The sequence below is a fragment of the Notolepis coatsorum genome (assembly GCF_963971535.1).
Source record: "Notolepis coatsorum genome assembly, contig: SUPER_1_unloc_1, whole genome shotgun sequence".
Lineage (NCBI taxonomy): Eukaryota > Metazoa > Chordata > Actinopteri > Aulopiformes > Paralepididae > Notolepis > Notolepis coatsorum.
Genome location: NW_028174886.1, coordinates 278,808 through 303,807, shown reverse-complemented (window position 1 = coordinate 303,807; position 25,000 = coordinate 278,808). Strand labels below are relative to the sequence as shown.

The window sequence follows — 25,000 nt, the reverse complement described above, 5'->3', positions numbered from 1 at the left end:
TTGTATTAAAATAGGCTAAAATTAAATAGCCTATGCGATGAACAAACAATCGTTACATTTGTTTCATTGTTGCTTCACTCTGATAAAGCGCGGCTGGCGCACGCTCGGATTGAATGTTTTTTTTCTTTATTTTGTATTGAGCCTGCCTGGCCACCATAACGACAAACAGCTATATGAGCGAGAGAGAGAGATGGCCCAACAAGCTAACCTTAACAAATATTTTATGAAACCAAGCACAAGCAGGTCTAACAATGACAACGAAGATGAGTCTGAACTTGAAGTCACAGAGACCGCTGATGCCGTGACATGCAGGTGACCGGTCCGTTCAGGCTTTCAAAAGTGCCCGAGCTCGCTACATTCAACATCTAATGGATGCTTTACACGACCGATTCCCTGAAGATTCCCTGGATCTACTTAACTGCTTCGACGTCCTTCTGAACCCCTCGCGATACCCAAAGACACAGGGTGGTAAGTAGAAGTCAATTTGATTTAGTTTGTTGCAAAAGTCGTAGCATCATTCTTTAAATAGGTCTATCATTTTTGAATAACCTAAAATGCTCGCCTATATCGCGAAATGTATGGCCTATTCTTATTAATAATAATAATAATAATAATAATCATCATAATAAATAATCATAATAACAATAATAATGAATATAATGGTGAACCCGCAAGCGGTAGGAACCATCCGCCCGAACACAGGCTGTTAGACCCGGCTGGCGGGGCCCTACAAAGGCGGGTCACGTTTTCCATTCGGCCGGTGTGGGTGTCCGATGCGTTCACTGGGGCCCGGAGCTCCGTTTTGCAGTTCTTCGCTTGATATAATTAATACAAATGTCCAATATAACGGAATTCGTTAGCTCATAAAAATTTGATTATAACAGACTGCTGTTTAATGTCGGGCGACTGCCCACAGACGGAAATGCACCTATTTGATTTCAAGTCAGCAGCAGCATGTGAGTCTATCGACGGGACTTCATTTTATTTGGAATATAATGTATACGCAAAAGTAGCCTAGTTTTAAGTAAAATATTATAAATCTACATGCCTTGAGGATGTCATTCTTGATATAGCCTGCCTATCAATTGTTTTTAAGCTCAATAAACTCTGACCGGAATTTCTCCCATTTGTCCGGGAGATTGAAATCTTCCAGGACACGGAGACCGGCACCAATATTTCAATAACGGAAAAACCCTGTTGTGTGTGTGTGTGTGTGTGTGTGTGTGTGTGTGTGTGTCTGTGTGTGTGTGTGTGTGTGTGTGTGTGTGTGTACCTGCTGTGTGGTGGCCAGGCAGTACTCAGCAGTACTCAGGATGCTACAGATGAGGCAGAGCTCGTCCAGCGTGAACTTGGCCGCCTCAGAGCCCTCCTTCTCTTTAAGGAGACTACTGATGGTGAGACCCCCACTGTTACTACTGGTCCTGGAGAGAGGGGGGGGGAGGAGGGAGGGAGGGAGGGAGGGAGGGAGGGAGGGAGGGGGGGAGAGGGAGGGAGGGAGGGAGGGAGGGAGAGGGAGGGAGGGGGGGAGGGGGAGGGAGAGAGAGGGGGAGGGAGGGGGGGGGGGGGGGGAGGGAGGGGGGGAGAGGGAGGGGGAGGGAGGGGAGAGAGGGGGGGGGGAGGGAGGGAGGGAGGGAGAGGGAGGGAGGGGGGGAGGGGGAGGGGAGAGAGAGGGGGAGGGAGGGGGGGGGGGGAGGGAGGGGGGGAGAGGGAGGGAGGGAGGGAGAGAGGGAGAGAGGGGGAGGGAGGGAGGGGGGAGGGGGAGGGAGAGAGAGGGGAGGGAGGGGGAGAGGGAGAGGGGGGGGAGGGAGGGAGGAGGGGGAGAGAGAGAGGGGGAGGGAGGGAGGGGGGGGGGGGAGAGAGGGGGAGAGAGGGGGGGGAGAGAGAGAGAGAGAGAGAGAGAGAGAGAGAGAGAGAGAGAGAGAGAGAGAGAGAGAGAGAGAGGAGGGGGAGAGAGAGAGAGAGAGAGAGAGAGAGAGAGAGGGGGAGAGAGAGAGAGATAGAGAGAGAGACAGAGAGAGAGGGGGAGGGGAGAGAGAGGGAGGGAGGGAGGGGGAGAGAGAGAGAGAGAGAGAGGAGGAGAGGGGAGGGGAGAGAGAGAGAGAGGGAGGGGGAGAGAGAGAGAGAGGAGAGGAAAGAGAGAGACAGTGAGAGGGGGAGGGGGAGAGAGAGAGAGGGAGAGAGAGAGCGAGAGAGATTAGCTTCACAAATCCTTCACATAACAGTATAGTATAGTGTGTCTTTGGGATGTCGTGGGAAATATTATCATGTCATTATAGATCTGTGTTATCATTTTATCTTTGTACAGCTTGACTGGTTCAATATGGCCGCCAGCTAGTATAATGAGCTCAGACACTGGCAGACACTACTGTCCCTTTAATGTGGGGAGAGGATGACTTTTGACCTAATCTCTTCCTCTCCTAGCAAGGTTGTTTAACATTCCAGTTAGGAACATCGTGAACATCACCGCCTAGCCAAGGTTGATGCTCCTAACTGGGCCATTTGATACTTTCAGTCATATCTGTTCTAATGTTACGTCTATTTCTGTGTATTAATGTATTAACGACTCAGAATGATTTGTACAAACGGCTCATCGTTTTGTCCTTTAACATTTCCCATAACAGGGATCGATTCATTTTCAGTTCAATCAATTCAAAATCTTATTTTCTTTTATCCACTTTTTCCTCCTTATTTTTTTCTATTTTTCTCCCATCCCAATTTCGTATATCCAATTCTCCCCTCCCCTGTTTTGAATTGAACGTTGCTAGACTATGCCTCCCACTGGTCGGCTGTAGTGAGGATAGAAGCCTTGCATCACGTGTCCCCTCCGGTACACGAGGCGGCAGCCTGTCGCATCTTTTCACCAGACAGCATGGACTCAGTGGCGAGGAGTAACGCGTGGGAGGCTCACGCTGCCCCCGTCACTTATAGAATATAGTTATAGCCCTGCAAACACCACCACATATTCCTATACTTTAGAGCGCTGGCCTTTTAACCACACATCACGCATATCGCTCCGGGGTGATTGAGTTAAAGAAAGTTGATTTAATTAAAAAAAAATACTCATTTAAATCAGATTAATCGCTTTATTCAAATTGAGGATTTAGTTTGAGGATATTTATTTAAAAGAAATCAATAGAAGCTTTGAATGTTAAAAAATGACATTCGGTACAGCCCTAATGATAAGGGTTGTGTTTAGTAGTTAATAGGCTGGACAGTATGGTTAGGGTTGTGTTTAGTAGTTAATAGGCTGGACAGTATGATTAGGGTTGTGTTTAGTAGTTAATAGGCTGGACAGTATGTTTAGGGTTGTGTTTAGTAGTTAATAGGCTGGACAGTATGGTTAGGGTTGTGTTTAGTAGTTAATAGGCTGGACAGTATGATTAGGGTTGTGTTTAGTAGTTAATATGCTGGACAGTATGATTAGGGTTGTGTTTAGTAGTTAATATGCTGGACAGTATGTTTAGGGTTGTGTTTAATAGTTAATATGCTGGACAGTATGGTTAGGGTTGTGTTTAGTAGTTAATATGCTGGACAGTATGTTTAGGGTTGTGTTTAGTAGTTAATATGCTGGACAGTATGGTTAGGGTTGTGTTTAGTAGTTAATAGGCTGGACAGTATGGTTAGGGTTTTGTTTAATAGTTAATAGGCTGGACAGTATGGTTAGGGTTGTGTTTAGTAGTTAATAGGCTGGACAGTATGGTTAGGGTTGTGTTTAGTAGTTAATAGGCTGGACAGTATGGTTAGGGTTGTGTTTAGTAGTTAATATGCTGGACAGTATGGTTAGGGTTGTGTTTAGTAGTTAATAGGCTGGACAGTATGGTTAGGGTTGTGTTTAGCAGTTAATAGGCTGGACAGTATGGTTAGGGTTGTGTTTAGTAGTTAATAGGCTGGACAGTATGTTTAGGGTTGTGTTTAGTAGTTAATATGCTGGACAGTATGATTAGGGTTGTGTTTAGTAGTTAATAGGCTGGACAGTATGTTTAGGTTGTGTTTAGTAGTTACTGGTAAACAAACTACCCTCCCACTCAGGGCATTATGGGGTAGAACACATAGTAGCTTACTACAAAACCTAGGGGTCCACAAAGATGACTTCAAACTGAAAATGGTAACAACAGATGAGGTACTCAAAAAACTGAGCGCCCTCCAACCTAACAAGGCCACTGGCCATGACAACATCCCCTCCAAATTCCTCAGAGACTCAGCAGCCGCCATCACCCCAGTCATCACACACATAATAAACCTCTCTATAAAACAGGGACACGTCCCCAAGGACTTCAAAATTGCGAGAGTGACCCCTCTGCACAAAAAAGGCAGTAAATTAGACCCCGGCAACTACCGCCCTGTTTCTATCCTTACCTCCATCTCGAAAGTCATGGAAAAAATTGTATACGAACAGGTCGAAAAATACCTTGCGGAAAAAAATCTAATCTACGAATTCCAATCTGGCTTCAGAACATCCCACTCCACTGACACATGCCTTCTCTATTTAAACGACCACATCAAACAAGAGGTGGACGCGGGCAAATACTGCGGCATGGTCATGCTGGACCTACAAAAGGCCTTCGACACTGTCAATCACACCATTCTGATTGACAAGCTAAAAGCAATTGGTTTTGATAGTCTATCAGTGAGCTGGATGCAATCCTACCTGGAGGGGAGAGAGCAGATGGTGGAGGTAAACGGTACCCTATCCCCCCCCCTCACAGTAAACTGTGGTGTTCCACAAGGAAGCATACTAGGTCCGCTACTGTTCCTAATTTATGCAAATGACATGTCGTCAGCTTGTGACTGCAACTTGTTCCTGTTTGCGGACGACTCAGCCCTGCTGGTCTCTGACAAGAACAAATTACAGGTTGAAAAAACCCTCAGCTCAGAACTAAGCAAAATCTGCATATGGCTCGCTGATAACAAACTATCATTACACATGGGCAAAACAGAGTCCATTCTCTTCGGTTCAAATAACAAACTCAGCAAGACCGACGGCTTCTCAGTTACAGTGGGTGACAATATTGTCACAAGGAAAGAAGATATTACCTACCTGGGTTCCATCCTAGAGGCAAATCTTTCCTGTGACAAAATGGCATCCAATGTAATAAAAAAAGTCAACCAACGAACTCGTTTCTTGTACCGGATCTCCTCACTGGTAAACAAGAATACCCTGAAGACTCTAGCAGGAGCACTCATTCAAGGGTACTACGACTATGCTTGCACCTCATGGTACCAAAGCACCTCAGCGCTAAAAACAAAATTACAAACATCTCAAAACAAACTGGTCAGACTACTGCTTGACCTTACTCCTAGAACCCACCTCACCCCTGCCCACTTTGACAACCTAGGATGGCTTAGAGTAGACGACAGAGTACAGCAACTTGCAATGGGCCTGGTCTACAAGATACACTACACGACCAAGGTACCCATGTACATGACTAAATACTTCCCAAAGGTCAGTGAATACCACGATCACAACACCAGAGGGAGCTCCACAAATCATGTTAAACCCAGATTCGGCTCAAACAAGGGACTAAACACGTTTCGCAATTATGCCACATCAATGTGGAACGCCCTACCCAAAGCTGTAAAGGAATGTGAATCACTACCCACTTTCAAAAACACTCTCAAAAAACACCTAAGGGAGACTGCAACTCGAAACTGGCCCCTGTAAATGTCCGAACACAACCCCCGCCAATGTACAGTAAATTACCAAGTATGGTCTTGTCAATAATCCAATGTACAGTGTTGTTTGTACAGTTGTACAGTGTCTCCCACCCACCCCTCCTACCCACCCCCCCCCCCCCACCCACCCAACCACCTCCAATGTACAGTCCCCACCCACCCCTCCTACCCAACCCCCCCCCCCCCCCCCACTCCTACCCAACCCCCCCCCCCACACTCCTACCCCCCCCCAACCACCTCCAATGTACAGTCCCACCCCCACCTACCCAATCCAATGTACAGTTTCTACGCCTAATGTATATACTCTTTTCTTTCTGGACTCTTTTTGTATCACAAATACAGTACTGTAATTGCAAATCTGGTATGTCATAAATGTATAGATGTAGCAGTACTGTCTATCTGTATGTCATGTATGTCATATATGTTACGATGAATTGGAAATGGGGGACCCTGGTGTAAACAAGACGAAAGTCTTTCTCTGGTCTGCATCCCCTTAACAATTGTATGTATTGAGCTGTACTGCACTGTACCCATTCTGCAATCTGTTAATAAAGTTTTCATTCATTCATTCATTCAGTTAATAGGCTGGACAGTATGATTAGGGTTGTGTTTAGTAGTTAATATGCTGGACAGTATGGTTATGGTTGTGTTTAGTAGTTAATATGCTGGACAGTATGATTAGGGTTGTGTTTAGTAGTTAATATGCTGGACAGTATGATTAGGGTTGTGTTTAGTAGTTAATATGCTGGACAGTATGGTTAGGGTTGTGTTTAGTAGTTAATATGCTGGACAGTATGATTAGGGTTGTGTTTAGTAGTTAATATGCTGGACAGTATGATTAGGGTTGTGTTTAGTAGTTAATAGGCTGGACAGTATGATTAGGGTTGTGTTTAGTAGTTAATATGCTGGACAGTATGGTTAGGGTTGTGTTTAGTAGTTAATATGCTGGACAGTATGATTAGGGTTGTGTTTAGTAGTTAATATGCAGGACAGTATGTTTAGGGTTGTGTTTAGTAGTTAATATGCTGGACAGTAGGATTAGGGTTGTGTTTAATAGTTAATAGGCTGGACAGTATGTTTAGGGTTGTGTTTAGTAGTTAATAGGCTGGACAGTATGATTAGGGTTGTGTTTAATAGTTAATAGGCTGGACAGTATGTTTAGAGTTGTGTTTAGTAGTTAATATGCTGGACAGTATGGTTAGGGTTGTGTTTAGTAGTTAATAGGCTGGACAGTATGGTTAGGGTTGTGTTTAGTAGTTAATAGGCTGGACAGTATGTTTAGGGTTGTGTTTAGTAGTTAATATGCTGGACAGTATGTTTAGGGTTGTGTTTAGTAGTTAATATGCTGGACAGTATGTTTAGAGTTGTGTTTAGTAGTTAATAGGCTGGACAGTATGTTTAGGGTTGTGTTTAATAGTTAATAGGCTGGACAGTATGATTAGGGTTGTGTTTAGTAGTTAATAGGCTGGACAGTATGATTAGGGTTGTGTTTAGTAGTTAATAGGCTGGACAGTATGGTTAGGGTTGTGTTTAGTAGTTAATAGGCTGGACAGTATGTTTAGGGTTGTGTTTAGTAGTTAATAGGCTGGACAGTATGTTTAGGGTTGTGTTTAATAGTTAATAGGCTGGACAGTATGTTTAGGGTTGTGTTTAGTAGTTAATATGCTGGACAGTATGGTTAGGGTTGTGTTTAGTAGTTAATATGCTGGACAGTATGGTTAGGGTTGTGTTTAGTAGTTAATAGGTAATATGCTGGACAGTATGGTTAGGGTTGTGTTTAGTAGTTAATAGGCTGGACAGTATGATTAGGGTTGTGTTTAGTAGTTAATAGGTTGGACAGTATGGTTAGAGTTGTGTTTAGTAGTTAATAGGCTGGACAGTATGGTTAGGGTTGTGTTTAGTAGTTAATATGCTGGACAGTATGATTAGGGTTGTGTTTAGTAGTTAATATGCTGGACAGTATGATTAGGGTTGTGTTTAGTAGTTAATAGGCTGGACAGTATGGTTAGGGTTGTGTTTAGTAGTTAATAGGCTGGACAGTATGATTAGGGTTGTGTTTAGTAGTTAATAGGCTGGACAGTATGATTAGGGTTGTGTTTAGTAGTTAATAGGTAATATGCTGGACAGTATGGTTATGGTTGTGTTTAGTAGTTAATAGGCTGGACAGTATGTTTAGGGTTGTGTTTAATAGTTAATATGCTGGACAGTATGATTAGGGTTGTGTTTAGTAGTTAATAGGCTGGACAGTATGGTTAGGGTTGTGTTTAGTAGTTAATATGCTGGACAGTATGTTTAGGGTTGTGTTTAGTAGTTAATAGGCTGGACAGTATGATTAGGGTTGTGTTTAGTAGTTAATAGGCTGGACAGTATGATTAGGGTTGTGTTTAGTAGTTAATATGCTGGACAGTATGATTAGGGTTGTGTTTAATAGTTAATAGGCTGGACAGTATGTTTAGGGTTGTGTTTAGTAGTTAATAGGCTGGACAGTATGATTAGGGTTGTGTTTAGTAGTTAATATGCTGGACAGTATGGTTAGGGTTGTGTTTAGTAGTTAATAGGCTGGACAGTATGGTTATGGTTGTGTTTAGTAGTTAATAGGCTGGACAGTATGTTTAGGGTTGTGTTTAGTAGTTAATATGCTGGACAGTATGATTAGGGTTGTGTTTAGTAGTTAATAGGCTGGACAGTATGATTAGGGTTGTGTTTAGTAGTTAATAGGCTGGACAGTATGATTAGGGTTGTGTTTAGTAGTTAATATGCTGGACGGTATGATTAGAGTTGTGTTTAGTAGTTAATAGGCTGGACAGTATGATTAGGGTTGTGTTTAATAGTTAATAGGCTGGACAGTATGATTAGGGTTGTGTTTAGTAGTTAATAGGCTGGACAGGGTCTGCCTGCCTCATACTGTCAATCACACCATTCTGATTGACAAGCTAAAAGCAATTGGTTTTGATAGTCTATCAGTGAGCTGGATGCAATCCTACCTGGAGGGGAGAGAGCAGATGGTGGAGGTAAACGGTACCCTATCCCCCCCCCTCACAGTAAACTGTGGTGTTCCACAAGGAAGCATACTAGGTCCGCTACTGTTCCTAATTTATGCAAATGACATGTCGTCAGCTTGTGACTGCAACTTGTTCCTGTTTGCGGACGACTCAGCCCTGCTGGTCTCTGACAAGAACAAATTACAGGTTGAAAAAACCCTCAGCTCAGAACTAAGCAAAATCTGCATATGGCTCGCTGATAACAAACTATCATTACACATGGGCAAAACAGAGTCCATTCTCTTCGGTTCAAATAACAAACTCAGCAAGACCGACGGCTTCTCAGTTACAGTGGGTGACAATATTGTCACAAGGAAAGAAGATATTACCTACCTGGGTTCCATCCTAGAGGCAAATCTTTCCTGTGACAAAATGGCATCCAATGTAATAAAAAAAGTCAACCAACGAACTCGTTTCTTGTACCGGATCTCCTCACTGGTAAACAAGAATACCCTGAAGACTCTAGCAGGAGCACTCATTCAAGGGTACTACGACTATGCTTGCACCTCATGGTACCAAAGCACCTCAAAGGCGCTAAAAACAAAATTACAAACATCTCAAAACAAACTGGTCAGACTACTGCTTGACCTTACTCCTAGAACCCACCTCACCCCTGCCCACTTTGACAACCTAGGATGGCTTAGAGTAGACGACAGAGTACAGCAACTTGCAATGGGCCTGGTCTACAAGATACACTACACGACCAAGGTACCCATGTACATGACTAAATACTTCCCAAAGGTCAGTGAATACCACGATCACAACACCAGAGGGAGCTCCACAAATCATGTTAAACCCAGATTCGGCTCAAACAAGGGACTAAACACGTTTCGCAATTATGCCACATCAATGTGGAACGCCCTACCCAAAGCTGTAAAGGAATGTGAATCACTACCCACTTTCAAAAACACTCTCAAAAAACACCTAAGGGAGACTGCAACTCGAAACTGGCCCCTGTAAATGTCCGAACACAACCCCCGCCAACACCCCCCCCCCCCCACTCCTACCCCCCCCCCCCCCCCCCCCCCCCAACCACCTCCAATGTACAGTCCCACCCCCACCTACCCAATCCAATGTACAGTTTCTACGCCTAATGTATATACTCTTTTCTTTCTGGACTCTTTTTGTATCACAAATACAGTACTGTAATTGCAAATCTGGTATGTCATAAATGTATAGATGTAGCAGTACTGTCTATCTGTATGTCATGTATGTCATATATGTTACGATGAATTGGAAATGGGGGACCCTGGTGGAAACAAGACGAAAGTCTTTCTCTGGTCTGCATCCCCTTAACAATTGTATGTATTGAGCTGTACTGCACTGTACCCATTCTGCAATCTGTTAATAAAGTTTTTCATTCATTCATTCAGTATGTTTAGGGTTGTGTTTAGTAGTTATACTTCGTATGGCATCGCTCCCGCTCTGAGCCTTACGAGATACTCCATATCGCCTGTGATACCTAATGTATCTCCCACGAACAAAACACATGCACCCCACCTGTATGGGGCCCCGCCCCTTATGGTGGTACCACCCATATAATCATGACTCTGGTCATGACACACCCTTCCTCTATTTTCGTCCCAGCGCACTGGATGCTATGCACTATGCGAACTAGTGGAAATGAAAAGATTAAGGAAGATTAATAATGTTGAGGGCTTACCGGAGGATTGTGTTTCCCTGGATTCTCCGGAGCTTGTTTTGACGACGCAGACCTGTGCTGGTGGTTCCTCGGCTGACGGCGACGGACCGAGGAGCAGCGTGCAAGGTTTGGCTATCGGGTCGGCTTGTACAAAGGTGAGGTCTGTGTCGGTAGGCGTCGATGTCGGTGTTGGTCGTGCTGTGGAGTATGTTTCGGCACCAGGGCCGGGGCGGCTTGGCGATCGTTCCACTGTAGTGGGCGATGTCTTGGCGATCCTGGAACATGCTGTTGACGCTAATGCTACTGCTACTGCTAATGCTACTGCTGCTTCTTCTGCTAACACTGATGTTGACGCTGGAATGTCTAATAATCCCCGCCGCGGGATTCCGCTTTTCCCTCCTCTTGCCACCTTCATTGATGAAGGTCAGTCGGTGGTGGGTGTGGGGGGGTTCGCTGAGCTCTATTTACCTTTTTTGCGGGTGAAGGGGCTGACGACGGGGTGCAGCCCGGGGGTACCTTGGCTAAGTAGCCAGGTAGCTTCTTTGTTGTGCCCAGGCGGGGATGAACGACGTTCCGCCCGGCCGTTGCTTGATAGCATGTCGGCTCGGAGGGTGGCAGTATGGACGGATGAGTGGTATACTGCTGCAGGATGGCATTTAGCGGCGGCCAGTGTTGTGGCTCAGCTGGCTACTTTCCTATCCAAGATGGCGTCGGGTTGTAGGTCTTTGAGTCCAACCGACACTATGAACGTGATTCATGTTTGTGGTGTTATAGAGATCTTGACTCAGTCGCAAGCTATAACTGCGGGGAGGATTCGGATGCTATCGACTTTGGTTGTTAGGCATCTTTGGTTGGAGCAGTCTCCTCTTGGGGAAGAGGATAGGTTTTCTCTCCTCACGACTCCTTTTTCCACAGATAGTCTTTTTGGGCGTTCTGTGGAGGCGCAGGCGGTTTTTGATTCGGGTCCTACACCGCCTCACGCTGTGCAGCCAGGGGTGGGAGCACGGTCTCGTCAACGACTGTGGCGAGATCCTCGACAGGCGGCCATGTTTCCCCCGCCAGTGGTGCCCTGGTTGGAGAATCGACAGGGTTTCGCAAGGCCGACAGTCTTGGCGGCCGAGGGATCGGCCATTTTTGGTGATTTCGGGGTTGGTAAACCACCCCGTCGTCATTTTGCCGCGAGCAGCCCGCTCCCCGTTCGGTCCCCTCTCTGGTATCCCCAGAAACGCGGCTTTGAGCGTTCTCCTTTGGCTGCGGGCCGCGAACCTTCTTTGAAGCGTATGCGGCCCCATTCTTCGCTTCTCATGGAGACAGGGGCTGACACCCAGTTGATGGCTGAGCCTGGGTCTGTCCGTGAGAATGTTCCGTCGTCGCGTGGTTCCTACACCGCAGGTTGTGGGTGGGTGGAACCTGGTGTTGCAGCTGCCACTAGCTTCAGTGGTCAGCAGGGGGACTCGGTGCCTCTTCTGTTGAATGCTCAGCAGGGGTTACCCCGGCTTCGCCCTCGCCAGGCGGGGTATCGCGCTGTTGCCTCCCACTCCCGTCAAACCGGCAGTGGTCTGCAAAGGAGAGGCTGGCGTGATTTGAGTGGTAGTAATATCACTGCAGGGCTTCGGCGTGTAGGAGCCCATGGGGTCCTCAGGCCTTGCGTGTCTGGCTGCGGAACGGCTCCTCAGCGTGTGCTGGAGGGGTGTTCAGGGGGTGAGTGTGTGTCCACAAGTTTGATGACCGCTCCTCCCGTATCAAACCGGCCCTTTCTGTCGGGGTCCCCCCTTGGGTGCTTTGCACGACGGGGGGGACCGGGCCAATTATCTGCTGTTCCTTGCGGCCCAGCGTCAGTTGACGGCGGGGGCGCTGTGGGATTATATTCACATATGGCGACGGGAATGTCCCTTGAATCGGTGGATGAGGGGAACGTTAGAGGCGGGGCTGGTTTTGCAGTTTGCGCGGCCCCATCCTCCGTTCTCAGGTTTGGTGCCGACCCTGTTGTCAGGGTCGGGCGCAGTGACAGCCCTGGCCGCCGAGATTCGATCTCTGTTGGCGAAGCAGGCCGTCGTTGTGGTCCCGAGAGAGGACGCAATGTCAGGCGTCTACTCCCGTTATTTTCTGGTGCCCAAGAAAACTGGGGGGGTCAGACCTATACTGAATCTGTCCATGTTCAATCGGTTGATTGTAGTGAGACCATTCAGGATGTTGACCGTCCGACTCCTTCTGCTTGCTGTCAGGAGGGGGGACTGGTTCACCTCCATAGACCTGAAGGATGCGTATTTTCACATACCCATTTTCCCTCCTCACAGGAAGTTCCTACGGTTCCTGTTTCAGGGCGTGGCGTACGAGTACCACAGAATGCCGTTCGGTTATTCTCTGGCTCCCCGCACATTCACCAAGTGCGTGGCGGCTGCTCTGGGGCCTTTACGTCGTCGGGGGATACGAGTTTTGTTCTATCTCGACGACATTCTGCTCCTCAGCCGTTCAGAGGAGGTTGCCAGGTCTCATACTCGACTGGTGGTGGAATTCCTCACCAGCCTGGGTTTTGCTGTGAATTGGAAGAAGAGTACCCCTCTTCCCAGTCAACAGGTGGAGTACTTGGGCTTGACATTGAGGTCGAAGCCCATGCTTGCGACCCTCTCGGAGCAGCGTCGGGGGGATCTCCGTCACGCGCTCGGGGGTTTCCGTCTGGGAGGGACGGTTACGGCGCTGCAGGTGATGCGTCTGCTGGGCCTTATGTCGGCGGCCCACGCGGTGGTTCCTCTTGGCCTCCTCTTTATGAGGCGGATACAGAGGTGGTTTCTCTCTTTGAGAATAGATCCGGTGTGGGGCAAAGGGAGACGGTTGACGGTTCCTTTGTCGATATGGGGGGATCTCGCCCACTGGGGGAGGCTGGGTATCCTCTCCGCTGGGGTCCCCATGGGCAGCAGAGGCTCCCACGTCACGGTTTTCACCGACGCCTCTCTCACGGGTTGGGGAGGGGCGTTTCGGACCCACGCAGTGGGGGGCAGCTGGACGGGTCATGCCGACCCAGCTGTCCTGCATATCAATGTGTTGGAGTTGAAGGCGGTCCTCCTGGTCCTCAAACGGCTCGGCCACCTGGTGGTAGGCCAGCATGTTTTGATCAGGACAGACAATGTGACGGCGGCGGCGTATATCAACAGGCAGGGTGGGACTCGTTCCGCCCGCCTGCTCCGGGTGGCGCGCGAACTGTTGCTATGGGCATCCCGCAGGCTGCGCAGTCTGCGGGCGCTCCACGTTCCTGGTACGGAAAATGTGGCGGCGGATATAATGTCTCGGGGCGGTCCTCGTCACGACGAGTGGGAACTCCGCCCCGACATAGTCAGACAGATCTGGGATCGGTTCGGGGAGGCCTCGGTAGATCTGTTTGCGTGCCGACGTTCTCACAAGTGCCCCTTGTGGTTCTCGCTCAGTCGAGCGGATCATCCCCCCTTGGGGGTGGATGCCTTCTCGACCTTTCCATGGCCGCCCGGTCTTCTGTACGCCTTCCCTCCTGTACAGCTGTTGAGTCAGCTGTTGGAGCGGATACGGAGGGAGCGCAGGACGGTGATCCTGGTCGCACCGGACCGGGGCACGTCAGTGTGGTTCCCGGTCTTAATCCAGCTTCTGGTCGCTCCTCCTTGGGTCATTCCGTGGTCAGCGACGGCCCTCTCGCAGCACAACGGAGTGCTTGTCCAGCCTCCGGTGTTGGGTCAACGCCTGGTGGTGTGGCTGGTGGGAGGGTGAGTCTGGAGAGGATGGATCCCGCAGTGGTTGATACCATCCGGTGTGCGCATGCTCCCTCCACTGTCGCGGTTTACGCGGGCAGGTGGCGTGCGTTCCAAGAATGGTGTAAGGGGGGGGGCTGGGACCCAGTCTCCTGCCCCCTGGATGCTGTTCTGGGTTATCTCCAGTCTCTCCTTGATAGTCTGTCGGCTTCGACAGTGAGGGTATATGCAGCAGCTATATCCTCCTATCATGAGGGATTTGAGGGGAATGTCTTGTTCAGCCACCCTCTTGTGAAGCGTTTCCTGCTTGGCGCTCGACGCGTTAAGCCGGTGCAACGCTCCTTGGCTCCGACTTGGGATCTTCAATTGGTCCTCGGTCGGTTGTCCTTGGCCCCGTTTGAGCCGCTCGAGCAGGCGCCGTTGGGACAGCTGTCTTTCAAGACCGCGTTCCTACTGGCTGTCACTTCCGCTAAACGCGTGGGTGAGCTCTGTGCTCTCTCGGTACGTCCAGAGTGCCTGTCTTTTCGGACCGATTGCGGTGCCACTCTGCGACCTAATCCTGCTTTCGTGCCTAAGAATATCCGGAGTTCCTTCCGCTCCCGGGATATTGTGGTTCAGGCTTTTCGTCCTCCTCCTCACACTAGTGAGTTAGATGCGGGCCTTCACCTGTCATGTCCAGTCCGTGCTTTGGGGTTTTACCTCAGCCGTACTCAGGACTTCAGGGTTACCGATCAGCTTTTTGTCTGTTACGGTGGGGCTCGTGCTGGTAAGGCACTGTCGAAGCAGCGCCTGTCCCATTGGTTGTGCGAGGGTATTGCCCTCTGCTACACGTTGGCTGGGCAGGATCCCCCTGGGGGCGTCAGGGCGCACTCCACTCGTGGGGTGGCTGCCTCTGCCGCTCTCCTGGGTGGGGCCTCGGTGGAGGACATCTGTGCTGCAGCTTCATGGTCCTCACCGGGCCCCTTTGTAAGGTTTTACCTCATGGACATGACCGGGGGTTCTGTCTCCCAGGCGGTTCTGGGGTCTGTGGCCTTTCCTGCTTCCCGTCCTTTGGTCGGGTAGCGGGAGTGTATGGGTATGGGCCGCAGTGTGTTGAGTCACACGTGGTTCCGCCTGTACGGTGTGTTCAAGGGGTTCTAGTTCCCTCTTGTTCGCATTCAGGTGGAGTTGACTGCGCCCCCCCTTCGTTAGGAAGGATGGGGTGACAGGGCTCCCCGCACCCCTTGATGTGGGCTTACGGGTCCTCAGGGGGTACATCTGTCGGGTCTCGCACCCGCTCTTCCCCATTATCTCGTAAGGCTCAGAGCGGGAGCGATGCCATACGAAGTATAACGATAGGTTATGTAGATAACCTAGTTATATTAGTATAGGCTAAGCTCCCGCTCTGCGCGCCCTGAGTTCCCTCTTGAGGGATCTTTTCCTGGGACGGGTTTTTGGCGAGGAAGGGTGTGTCATGACCAGAGTCATGATTATATGGGTGGTACCACCATAAGGGGCGGGGCCCCATACAGGTGGGGTGCATGTGTTTTGTTCGTGGGAGATACATTAGGTATCACAGGCGATATGGAGTATCTCGTAAGGCTCAGAGCGGGAGCTTAGCCTATACTAATATAACTAGGTTATCTACATAACCTATCGTTAATATGCTGGACAGTATGATTAGAGTTGTGTTTAGTAGTTAATAGGCTGGACAGTATGTTTAGGGTTGTGTTTAGTAGTTAATATGCTGGACAGTATGATTAGAGTTGTGTTTAGTAGTTAATATGCTGGACAGTATGATTAGGGTTGTGTTTAGTAGTTAATAGGCTGGACAGTATGTTTAGGGTTGTGTTTAGTAGTTAATAGGCTGGACAGTATGGTTAGGGTTGTGTTTAGTAGTTAATATGCTGGACAGTATGATTAGAGTTGTGTTTAGTAGTTAATAGGCTGGACAGTATGATTAGGGTTGTGTTTAGTAGTTAATAGGCTGGACAGTATGGTTAGGGTTGTGTTTAGTAGTTAATAGGCTGGACAGTATGGTTAGGGTTGTGTTTAATAGTTAATAGGCTGGACAGTATGTTTAGGGTTGTGTTTAGTAGTTAATAGGCTGGACAGTATGATTAGGGTTGTGTTTAGTAGTTAATAGGCTGGACAGTATGGTTAGGGTTGTGTTTAGTAGTTAATATGCTGGACAGTATGGTTAGGGTTGTGTTTAGTAGTTAATAGGCTGGACAGTATGTTTAGGGTTGTGTTTAGTAGTTAATAGGCTGGACAGTATGATTAGGGTTGTGTTTAGTAGTTAATATGCTGGGCAGTATGGTTAGGGTTGTGTTTAGTAGTTAATAGGCTGGACAGTATGTTTAGGGTTGTGTTTAGTAGTTAATAGGCTGGACAGTATGATTAGAGTTGTGTTTAGTAGTTAATATGCTGGACAGTATGGTTAGGGTTGTGTTTAGTAGTTAATAGGCTGGACAGTATGGTTAGGGTTGTGTTTAGTAGTTAATATGCTGGACAGTATGATTAGAGTTGTGTTTAGTAGTTAATAGGCTGGACAGTATGATTAGGGTTGTGTTTAGTAGTTAATAGGCTGGACAGTATGATTAGGGTTGTGTTTAATAGTTAATATGCTGGACAGTATGTTTAGGGTTGTGTTTAGTAGTTAATATGCTGGACAGTATGATTAGGGTTGTGTTTAGTAGTTAATAGGCTGGACAGTATGGTTAGGGTTGTGTTTAGTAGTTAATAGGCTGGACAGTATGATTAGGGTTGTGTTTAGTAGTTAATATGCTGGACAGTATGGTTAGGGTTGTGTTTAGTAGTTAATATGCTGGACAGTATGATTAGGGTTGTGTTTAGTAGTTCTGTATCGTTAGTGGCTTAGCTTGGCATCGCTACTGCACTATCTCGCGTACGTGCACGCGTACTGAATAAACCACAAATGTACCTCTAATACCAGTATTAGTCTGACCACACCCCTCATCAGCTTACCTTCATAAGCAGGTGTGTGGTCACCTGCTCTCCTCCTTCTCGCTTTCACCACAAGGAAGAGGTGCCTCGGTAGATCCCCACACTTGACACCATGATGGAAGAAATTGGATTAGGAACAGCTTGGGAAACAAGGATACGTTGACATCATATCTTTATTTTCTCTCTCACTATTTTCGAGAAAATACGGCGATATTGTCTTCGTACTGGAGTGTCTAGAAGATGATGATCATTCTACAAACCCTCCACCGGTTTTCGTATTGGGAGCACGCCGCTGCATGCTTCTCAACTGCAGTTCCTTGCTGTGTTTGTTGGGGTGAAACCTGTCAGGCCACAGCTGAACTGTCGGACATGCCGCTGTTGTGAGGAGCGGTGCGTTCCAGGTTGGGTGAGTAGTGTTTGCTGGCGGGCTCCACTTGTCTGTTAGTGCTATGGGGGCTACTTGACAAAGTTTATGGAAACCGGCCCCAGGCTAGGGTCCTTTGTTTAGCCGTCTAGGCGACAGAAGGCCTTGGTCTGGCGACCATTATAGTTTTAACTAGTGGGCCGCGACCATTGACACTGGTGATCCCTGTGTGTTCTGGACGAGTGGATTCTCTCTGTCACCGTGTTAAGACCCCATCTTTCATATCCAAATGAGAGTATTCCTTCACGAGGGGATATGTGCATGTAATGTGCGATAGCGGCAGATTCATGTTCAAAGTCAGCTATACAGGCCAGTTGGTACTGTGCTGATTCCGCCGGACGTGTTACTGTCACCGTTGTGAAGCGGTGTTGACGTCTTGTTTTCTCTTTTCTCTTAAAAAGTGAGGAGGGTTCAGAACGGCGGCCTGTCTGGGTGAGTGTTATGTCATTGTTTACATGTTCATAGCTTACGGTTAGCCGGTCGGTGGCCTGGCGCGGGGTAGCTTGGCTTCTCGTGCGCCGCCGGGAGCTCGCTCCTGATCGCGTGCGTCGTAGATCGGCGTCTCGCGAGCGGAAGCAATAGCACCCGAACGGTTGGAGCAGCCGTTAGCTTGATGCTATTCTGTTGAACGTGCTTTGATTTTTAACATGTTTTACACTCTTGACCACGACGTCATCCTTGACAGGGGATGTTCGTCGACCCTGCCTGAGCCTAGACGGGGATTGCGTCAACAAAGAGGACTGTAGCGACTGGTGGAGCGGCGACGCTGCCCGGATCGAACAACACGGGACGGCTGTGTTCTACGGTGGCTTGTGACTGCACTTCGCTGATCTGCGTTCCGGGCAGGTACGGGGTTGGCCAGACCTCATAAACACGTCTTCTGGTTTTACCTTGCTAAATGTATTGTGAATAACGGTGTTTTTTCCCAAAACGTGTGTTGTTGCAATGCATTTGAGATACGTTGCGGGTTGTGTGTGAGCTGTTTTTGTCACTGGCAGTTAGCTTCTCCGTGCAGGTCGTGATGTATTGATCTGGTTGTTGTGTGAGAAACATCATGGTGTTTATGTGTACCGTGTACTCACTACTAAGGCAACTAACCTATGAAGCTATGCTTGGTGACGAGTGAGTAAAAGAATGTTCTTTCTCAGACTGTAATGACAATGAACAGTGAGTTCACACATTAACAGGTTTTCCTGTTTTAACTGGCCGTATTGAGGGTAAAATAGGAGGATTGTGTTTCCCCCCCCGGTTCCCTGGGGACTTTATCACCTCCTATCAGACATGTTGTGCATTAATTGTGTCTTTTGTGTGGTAGGGATACGATGTAACTCTCAGCTTGATTGCTGAGGTTGTGCTAAATCTGCTGGAGAAACTTATTTCCTAAAGGGAAATTGGTTTGGTTGCTGTCATGTGTGCTTAGCAAGGCCTGTGGTCGATACTAATCAAGAATGATGTATTCTCTCATTGTGAAAAAAACGGCGTTCCTCTGTTGAGTGTTTTTGCCATTTTTTGTAGGTGATGATGGGTTGTGTGTGTCATGTGACCTACAACTGGGTTGTACTGGCCACAGAAGCACATGTGTATGTTGGACCGGGGTTCTTAGAGCCCTCTCTATTCTGTGTTTTTCCTTAGTAAAAATCAGATAGCAGGTTAGCTCGTGCGCTGTGTGGAGCTGTGAAACGCTTCATAGAGCTGACTATGACTGTGTCATATTCTCTTTTTGTCGTTACGTCGTATCATGGGTGTGGGGTCGTAAAGGGGTGAACTGGTAACCTTTCCTCTCCCCATTGTTCTGTCGGTCAGGGGTGCACCCCCTGTCCTTCAAGGTTCCCGTCACGTGGCGGTTCGGCACGTTACGGGGGGGGGGGGGAGGGAGTTCCTGGTCCCACGGCCTGGTATATTGGGCGTGTGCACCGCAGGAATTCCCCCGCCATAGAGTACGTCACCGTGCGCGTCTCTGTTGGTAGGACTTCCGTGTGCTGTTCAGGTCCATGTGATGGATCTGTTTTCAGGGGGGGTGGTCAGGGCTCCTCCTCACCAAGCGCCTACTCAGGCCTTCTGTGAGTTCGGACTCCTTCTTCCATGTGAGGAAGCCTCCATCAGAGTACAGAGCCTTCCTCCTCAGATTGTCAAAGTGAGTGGACCCTCTAGAAGGGTCCTTTTCTATTGTATGTATATTCGATTCAATTCGTTTATTGAGTGTGTATGGGTTCGGTGCCTCTTCCCCGGAGGCCCTAAAACCAGTTTTTTACATGGCTCAAGGTGCAATATATTCTTTTCAATCTGTACAGCTCGCGTGGGAAGTCTCTCTGGGGATCCCCGTCTCTTTCCTATGGGAGGGTGGTGGGATGTAAAAATGTGAACATTTTTTACCCCGGCTGTGTAGACTGGGATACATACTGTTGATGCTTCCTTCTTTCTATTCCAGAAGTGTTGGAGTTAGGGAGTGTCACACCCCTCTTGTCGTTCCCCTGGGCGCCTTGGGGATTCAATGACAGGTCTAAATAGCCTGTTCATTGATGGGGGTGTGTCCCGACGCACGTATAGTGCTAGCTCGCTGTAAACAGGCGATTGACTGGCACGCCTTAGTTGCTTGTGGTTGAAACAGCGTTTTTATAAAGCAACTGAGATGGGGGTTTTTCCTCTTCCGGCGACCACATCCCATGACCTGGGTGGGTTGTCGACGGATTCTCGTTCATGTCTGGGGGATGATGACGGGATGGATCTGAACATATGTAGTGGGGTCTCACGCCCTTGGGGTGGGCCACCAGGCGCGGTTCGTCCCGACGTCTGGGTGGCGCCTTCTTTTCATGTTAAGATCAACACGCATATCTGCCCTTCTCCTGGAGTAGGCATGTCGGCGTGGTTAGGGCACGGGACTGGTTCTGGTCACGCTGGTCCAGATCAGTTGAACCCGTTGTCCGCCGGGGATGCAGATCTGCTGTTCTGGTACCCTGAGGGACTTGGGCTTTTTTCAGGGGGAAAAATGCCAGGTCGGTCTGGGTGTCACAGGGTTAAGCGCTATGGAGACCCTGGTTGGGTATGTTTTTACTCAGCACTGTCATCATGGCTTACAGCCATGCCATTCTGTACGCGCTCGATCTCGTCGGATCTCGGCCGCTACACAGGTTGGTCCTGGTTAGTACTTGGTTGGGAGACCGCCGGGGAATACCAGGTACGGTGTGCTTAGGGGCTGGTTCTCCATTATTTTTCGCTCCTCTCTCACGCATGGCGAAGAGGGGCCTGTGGGGGTGGTTTTTTGACCTCCTCTGGTGACCCTGTGCTTCCCGTACCGCCAGGCCCGGTCCGAAGTGATGTTTGCGACCCGTAGGCCTGGGTTAACCCTTTTTGGAAACTGAAACACTTGTACTGCGGTATAGCCGGTGTATACCCGCAGGTGTGTTTTGGAGTTTTTTCTTGAGGGGTTATAGGAACAACCACCGCATTGGGTAACACCGAGGTGGTTGATTCCCTGGTGTGTTGGAGCAGTGTCAACTCCCGGGTTCACCGTTTGAGGGTGCCCCTGCACGTTCATGACGTCTGCCAATCGTGTCAGCCTTCTCTGCCTCGACCCCTCTGGGTGGGGGTTGTTAAATGGAGGCTTGGTCATGCAACACCGCCAGCTTACGCTCCTTCCGCCGGGGCGGCTGTGTTCAGCTGTCCCCTCTGGCGCCTGTCTCGTCCGCAGTCTCCAGGCTAGGGTTAACAGCCTGTTGCCTGGTTTTTCCCCGGTGCGCTGCCTGCTTCCGTTGGTTAACCTTTTTTGTGTGCTTACGGCCATGCTGACTGCCTATTCTGCAGGGTCAGTGTGCCAGGCGGTGTACTATTGGGGGGACGGGGCCCGCTCGGCTTACGGCCATACCGACCTGAACACGCCCGGTCTCGTCCGATCTCGGAAGCTGGGCAGGTTCTGGCCTGGTTGGTTCCGCCTGGGAATACCAGGTGCAGTAACTGAGGGGCCTTTGTCCGAATACGCTGGCGATGTGGGGGGCGGGGCACTACGTGCCCACCTGGTGGGGTCTTGATGCTGGCATCATGGACTTCTCCGGGCCCCCATTCCAGGGAGTCCAGTCCTTTTGGTGGGTCTGGGTCTTCCTTCGTGCTCCGCTGCTACGGCCTTGCCACGGGGTTGGGTTTGCCCTTGACCCCGTGATTCTGGGGGCAGTAACGAGGTTGTTCCTCCGTTCGTTCCCGGGTGGCATGCGGGTTGTGCGTGTGTGTAGTCGTGGGGTCAAGCCACGGTCTGCTCACCCTGTGCGTTGAGTTGCTTGAGTGCCTCTTCGCACGGTCGGGTCCGTCGCCCTCCCGTGACGTCCCTAATAGGGGGGCTACCCTCCATTAGGGGGGGTCGGGGGGGCTCGGCCCTCCCTGTTCTGATGGTTTTGGGGGGCTGTCAGCGGGGTGTATTTGTCAGCCAAGTGGCTCCGCTTGGCCTCCCTTGTGCAGTAGCGATGCCAAGCTAAGCCACTAACGATACAGAACGTTAGGTTATGACTATAACCAAGTTCTGTTAGTTAGGGGCGATGCTTGGCATCGGACGCCGCTGCAGCCCTTGTCCTCACCTTGTGGTGAAAGCTTGGGAAGGAGGAGAGCAGGTGACCACACACCTGCTTATGAAGGTAAGCTGATGAGGGGTGTGGTCAGACTAATACTGGTATTAGAGGTACATTTGTGGTTTATTCAGTACGCGTGCACGTACGCGAGATAGTGCAGTAGCGATGCCAAGCATCGCCCCTAACTAACAGAACTTGGTTATAGTCATAACCTAACGTTAATAGGCTGGACAGTATGTTTAGGGTTGTGTTTAGTAGTTAATAGGCTGGACAGTATGGTTAGGGTTGTGTTTAGTAGTTAATAGGCTGGACAGTATGGTTAGGGTTGTGTTTAATAGTTAATATGCTGGACAGTATGATTAGGGTTGTGTTTAGTAGTTAATAGGCTGGACAGTATGATTAGGGTTGTGTTTAGTAGTTAATAGGCTGGACAGTATGATTAGGGTTGTGTTTAGTAGTTAATAGGCTGGACAGTATGTTTAGGGTTGTGTTTAATAGTTAATAGGCTGGACAGTATGATTAGGGTTGTGTTTAGTAGTTAATAGGCTGGACAGTATGTTTAGGGTTGTGTTTAATAGTTAATAGGCTGGACAGTATGGTTAGGGTTGTATTTAGTAGTTAATAGGCTGGACAGTATGTTTAGGGTTGTGTTTAATAGTTAATAGGCTGGACAGTATGATTAGGGTTGTGTTTAATAGTTAATAGGCTGGACAGTATGATTAGGGTTGTGTTTAATAGTTAATAGGCTGGACAGTATGGTTAGGGTTGTGTTTAGTAGTTAATAGGCTGGACAGTATGTTTAGGGTTGTGTTTAATAGTTAATAGGCTGGACAGTATGGTTAGGGTTGTGTTTAGTAGTTAATAGGCTGGACAGTATGATTAGGGTTGTGTTTAGTAGTTAATAGGCTGGACAGTATGTTTAGGGTTGTGTTTAATAGTTAATAGGCTGGACAGTATGTTTAGGGTTGTGTTTAATAGTTAATAGGCTGGACAGTATGTTTAGGGTTGTGTTTAGTAGTTAATAGGCTGGACAGTATGTTTAGGGTTGTGTTTAGTAGTTAATAGGCTGGACAGTATGATTAGGGTTGTGTTTAGTAGTTAATAGGCTGGACAGTATGGTTAGGGTTGTGTTTAGTAGTTAATATGCTGGACAGTATGATTAGGGTTGTGTTTAGTAGTTAATAGGCTGGACAGTATGATTAGGGTTGTGTTTAATAGTTAATAGGCTGGACAGTATGATTAGGGTTGTGTTTAGTAGTTAATATGCTGGACAGTATGGTTATGGTTGTGTTTAGTAGTTAATAGGCTGGACAGTATGATTAGGGTTGTGTTTAATAGTTAATATGCTGGACAGTATGGTTAGGGTTGTGTTTAGTAGTTAATAGGCTGGACAGTATGTTTAGGGTTGTGTTTAGTAGTTAATAGGTTGGACAGTATGGTTAGGGTTGTGTTTAGTAGTTAATATGCTGGACAGTATGGTTAGGGTTGTGTTTAGTAGTTAATATGCTGGACAGTATGTTTAGGGTTGTGTTTAATAGTTAATAGGCTGGACAGTATGTTTAGGGTTGTGTTTAATAGTTAATAGGCTGGACAGTATGTTTAGGGTTGTGTTTAGTAGTTAATAGGCTGGACAGTATGATTAGGGTTGTGTTTAGTAGTTAATAGGCTGGACAGTATGATTAGGGTTGTGTTTAGTAGTTAATAGGCTGGACAGTATGTTTAGGGTTGTGTTTAATAGTTAATAGGCTGGACAGTATGATTAGGGTTGTGTTTAATAGTTAATAGGCTGGACAGTATGATTAGGGTTGTGTTTAGTAGTTAATAGGCTGGACAGTATGGTTAGGGTTGTGTTTAGTAGTTAATATGTTGGACAGTATGGTTAGGGTTGTGTTTAGTAGTTAATAGGCTGGACAGTATGGTTAGGGTTGTGTTTAGTAGTTAATAGGCTGGACAGTATGTTTAGGGTTGTGTTTAATAGTTAATAGGCTGGACAGTATGATTAGGGTTGTGTTTAGTAGTTAATAGGCTGGACAGTATGGTTAGGGTTGTGTTTAGTAGTTAATAGGCTGGACAGTATGTTTAGGGTTGTGTTTAGTAGTTAATATGCTGGACAGTATGATTAGGGTTGTGTTTAGTAGTTAATAGGCTGGACAGTATGATTAGGGTTGTGTTTAGTAGTTAATAGGCTGGACAGTATGTTTAGGGTTGTGTTTAGTAGTTAATAGGCTGGACAGTATGTTTAGGGTTGTGTTTAATAGTTAATAGGCTGGACAGTATGTTTAGGGTTGTGTTTAGTAGTTAATAGGCTGGACAGTATGATTAGGGTTGTGTTTAATAGTTAATAGGCTGGACAGTATGTTTAGGGTTGTGTTTAGTAGTTAATAGGCTGGACAGTATGGTTAGGGTTGTGTTTAGTAGTTAATAGGCTGGACAGTATGTTTAGGGTTGTGTTTAATAGTTAATAGGCTGGACAGTATGATTAGGGTTGTGTTTAGTAGTTAATAGGCTGGACAGTATGATTAGGGTTGTGTTTAATAGTTAATAGGCTGGACAGTATGATTAGGGTTGTGTTTAGTAGTTAATAGGCTGGACAGTATGATTAGGGTTGTGTTTAATAGTTAATAGGCTGGACAGTATAGTTAGGGTTGTGTTTAGTAGTTAATAGGCTGGACAGTATGTTTAGGGTTGTGTTTAGTAGTTAATAGGCTGGACAGTATGGTTAGGGTTGTGTTTAGTAGTTAATAGGCTGGACAGTATGATTAGGGTTGTGTTTAGTAGTTAATAGGCTGGACAGTATGTTTAGGGTTGTGTTTAGTAGTTAATAGGCTGGACAGTATGTTTAGGGTTGTGTTTAGTAGTTAATAGGCTGGACAGTATGTTTAGGGTTGTGTTTAGTAGTTAATATGTTGGACAGTATGGTTAGGGTTGTGTTTAGTAGTTAATAGGCTGGACAGTATGATTAGGGTTGTGTTTAATAGTTAATAGGCTGGACAGTATGATTAGGG

General features: G+C 47.7%; 1 protein-coding gene across 1 annotated transcript in view; it reads right to left on the bottom strand.

Annotated features, from left to right (window-relative positions):
- LOC311246245 (vacuolar protein sorting-associated protein 53 homolog) overlaps positions 1–25,000 on the bottom strand; it is a gene marked incomplete at both ends in the record, with an annotated part of 75,380 nt that overhangs the window by 21,499 nt on the left and 28,881 nt on the right. Inside the window, 1 exon segment of the mRNA XM_084338475.1 lies at positions 1,274–1,421. Coding sequence (XP_084194601.1) covers positions 1,274–1,421 — 148 coding nt within the window.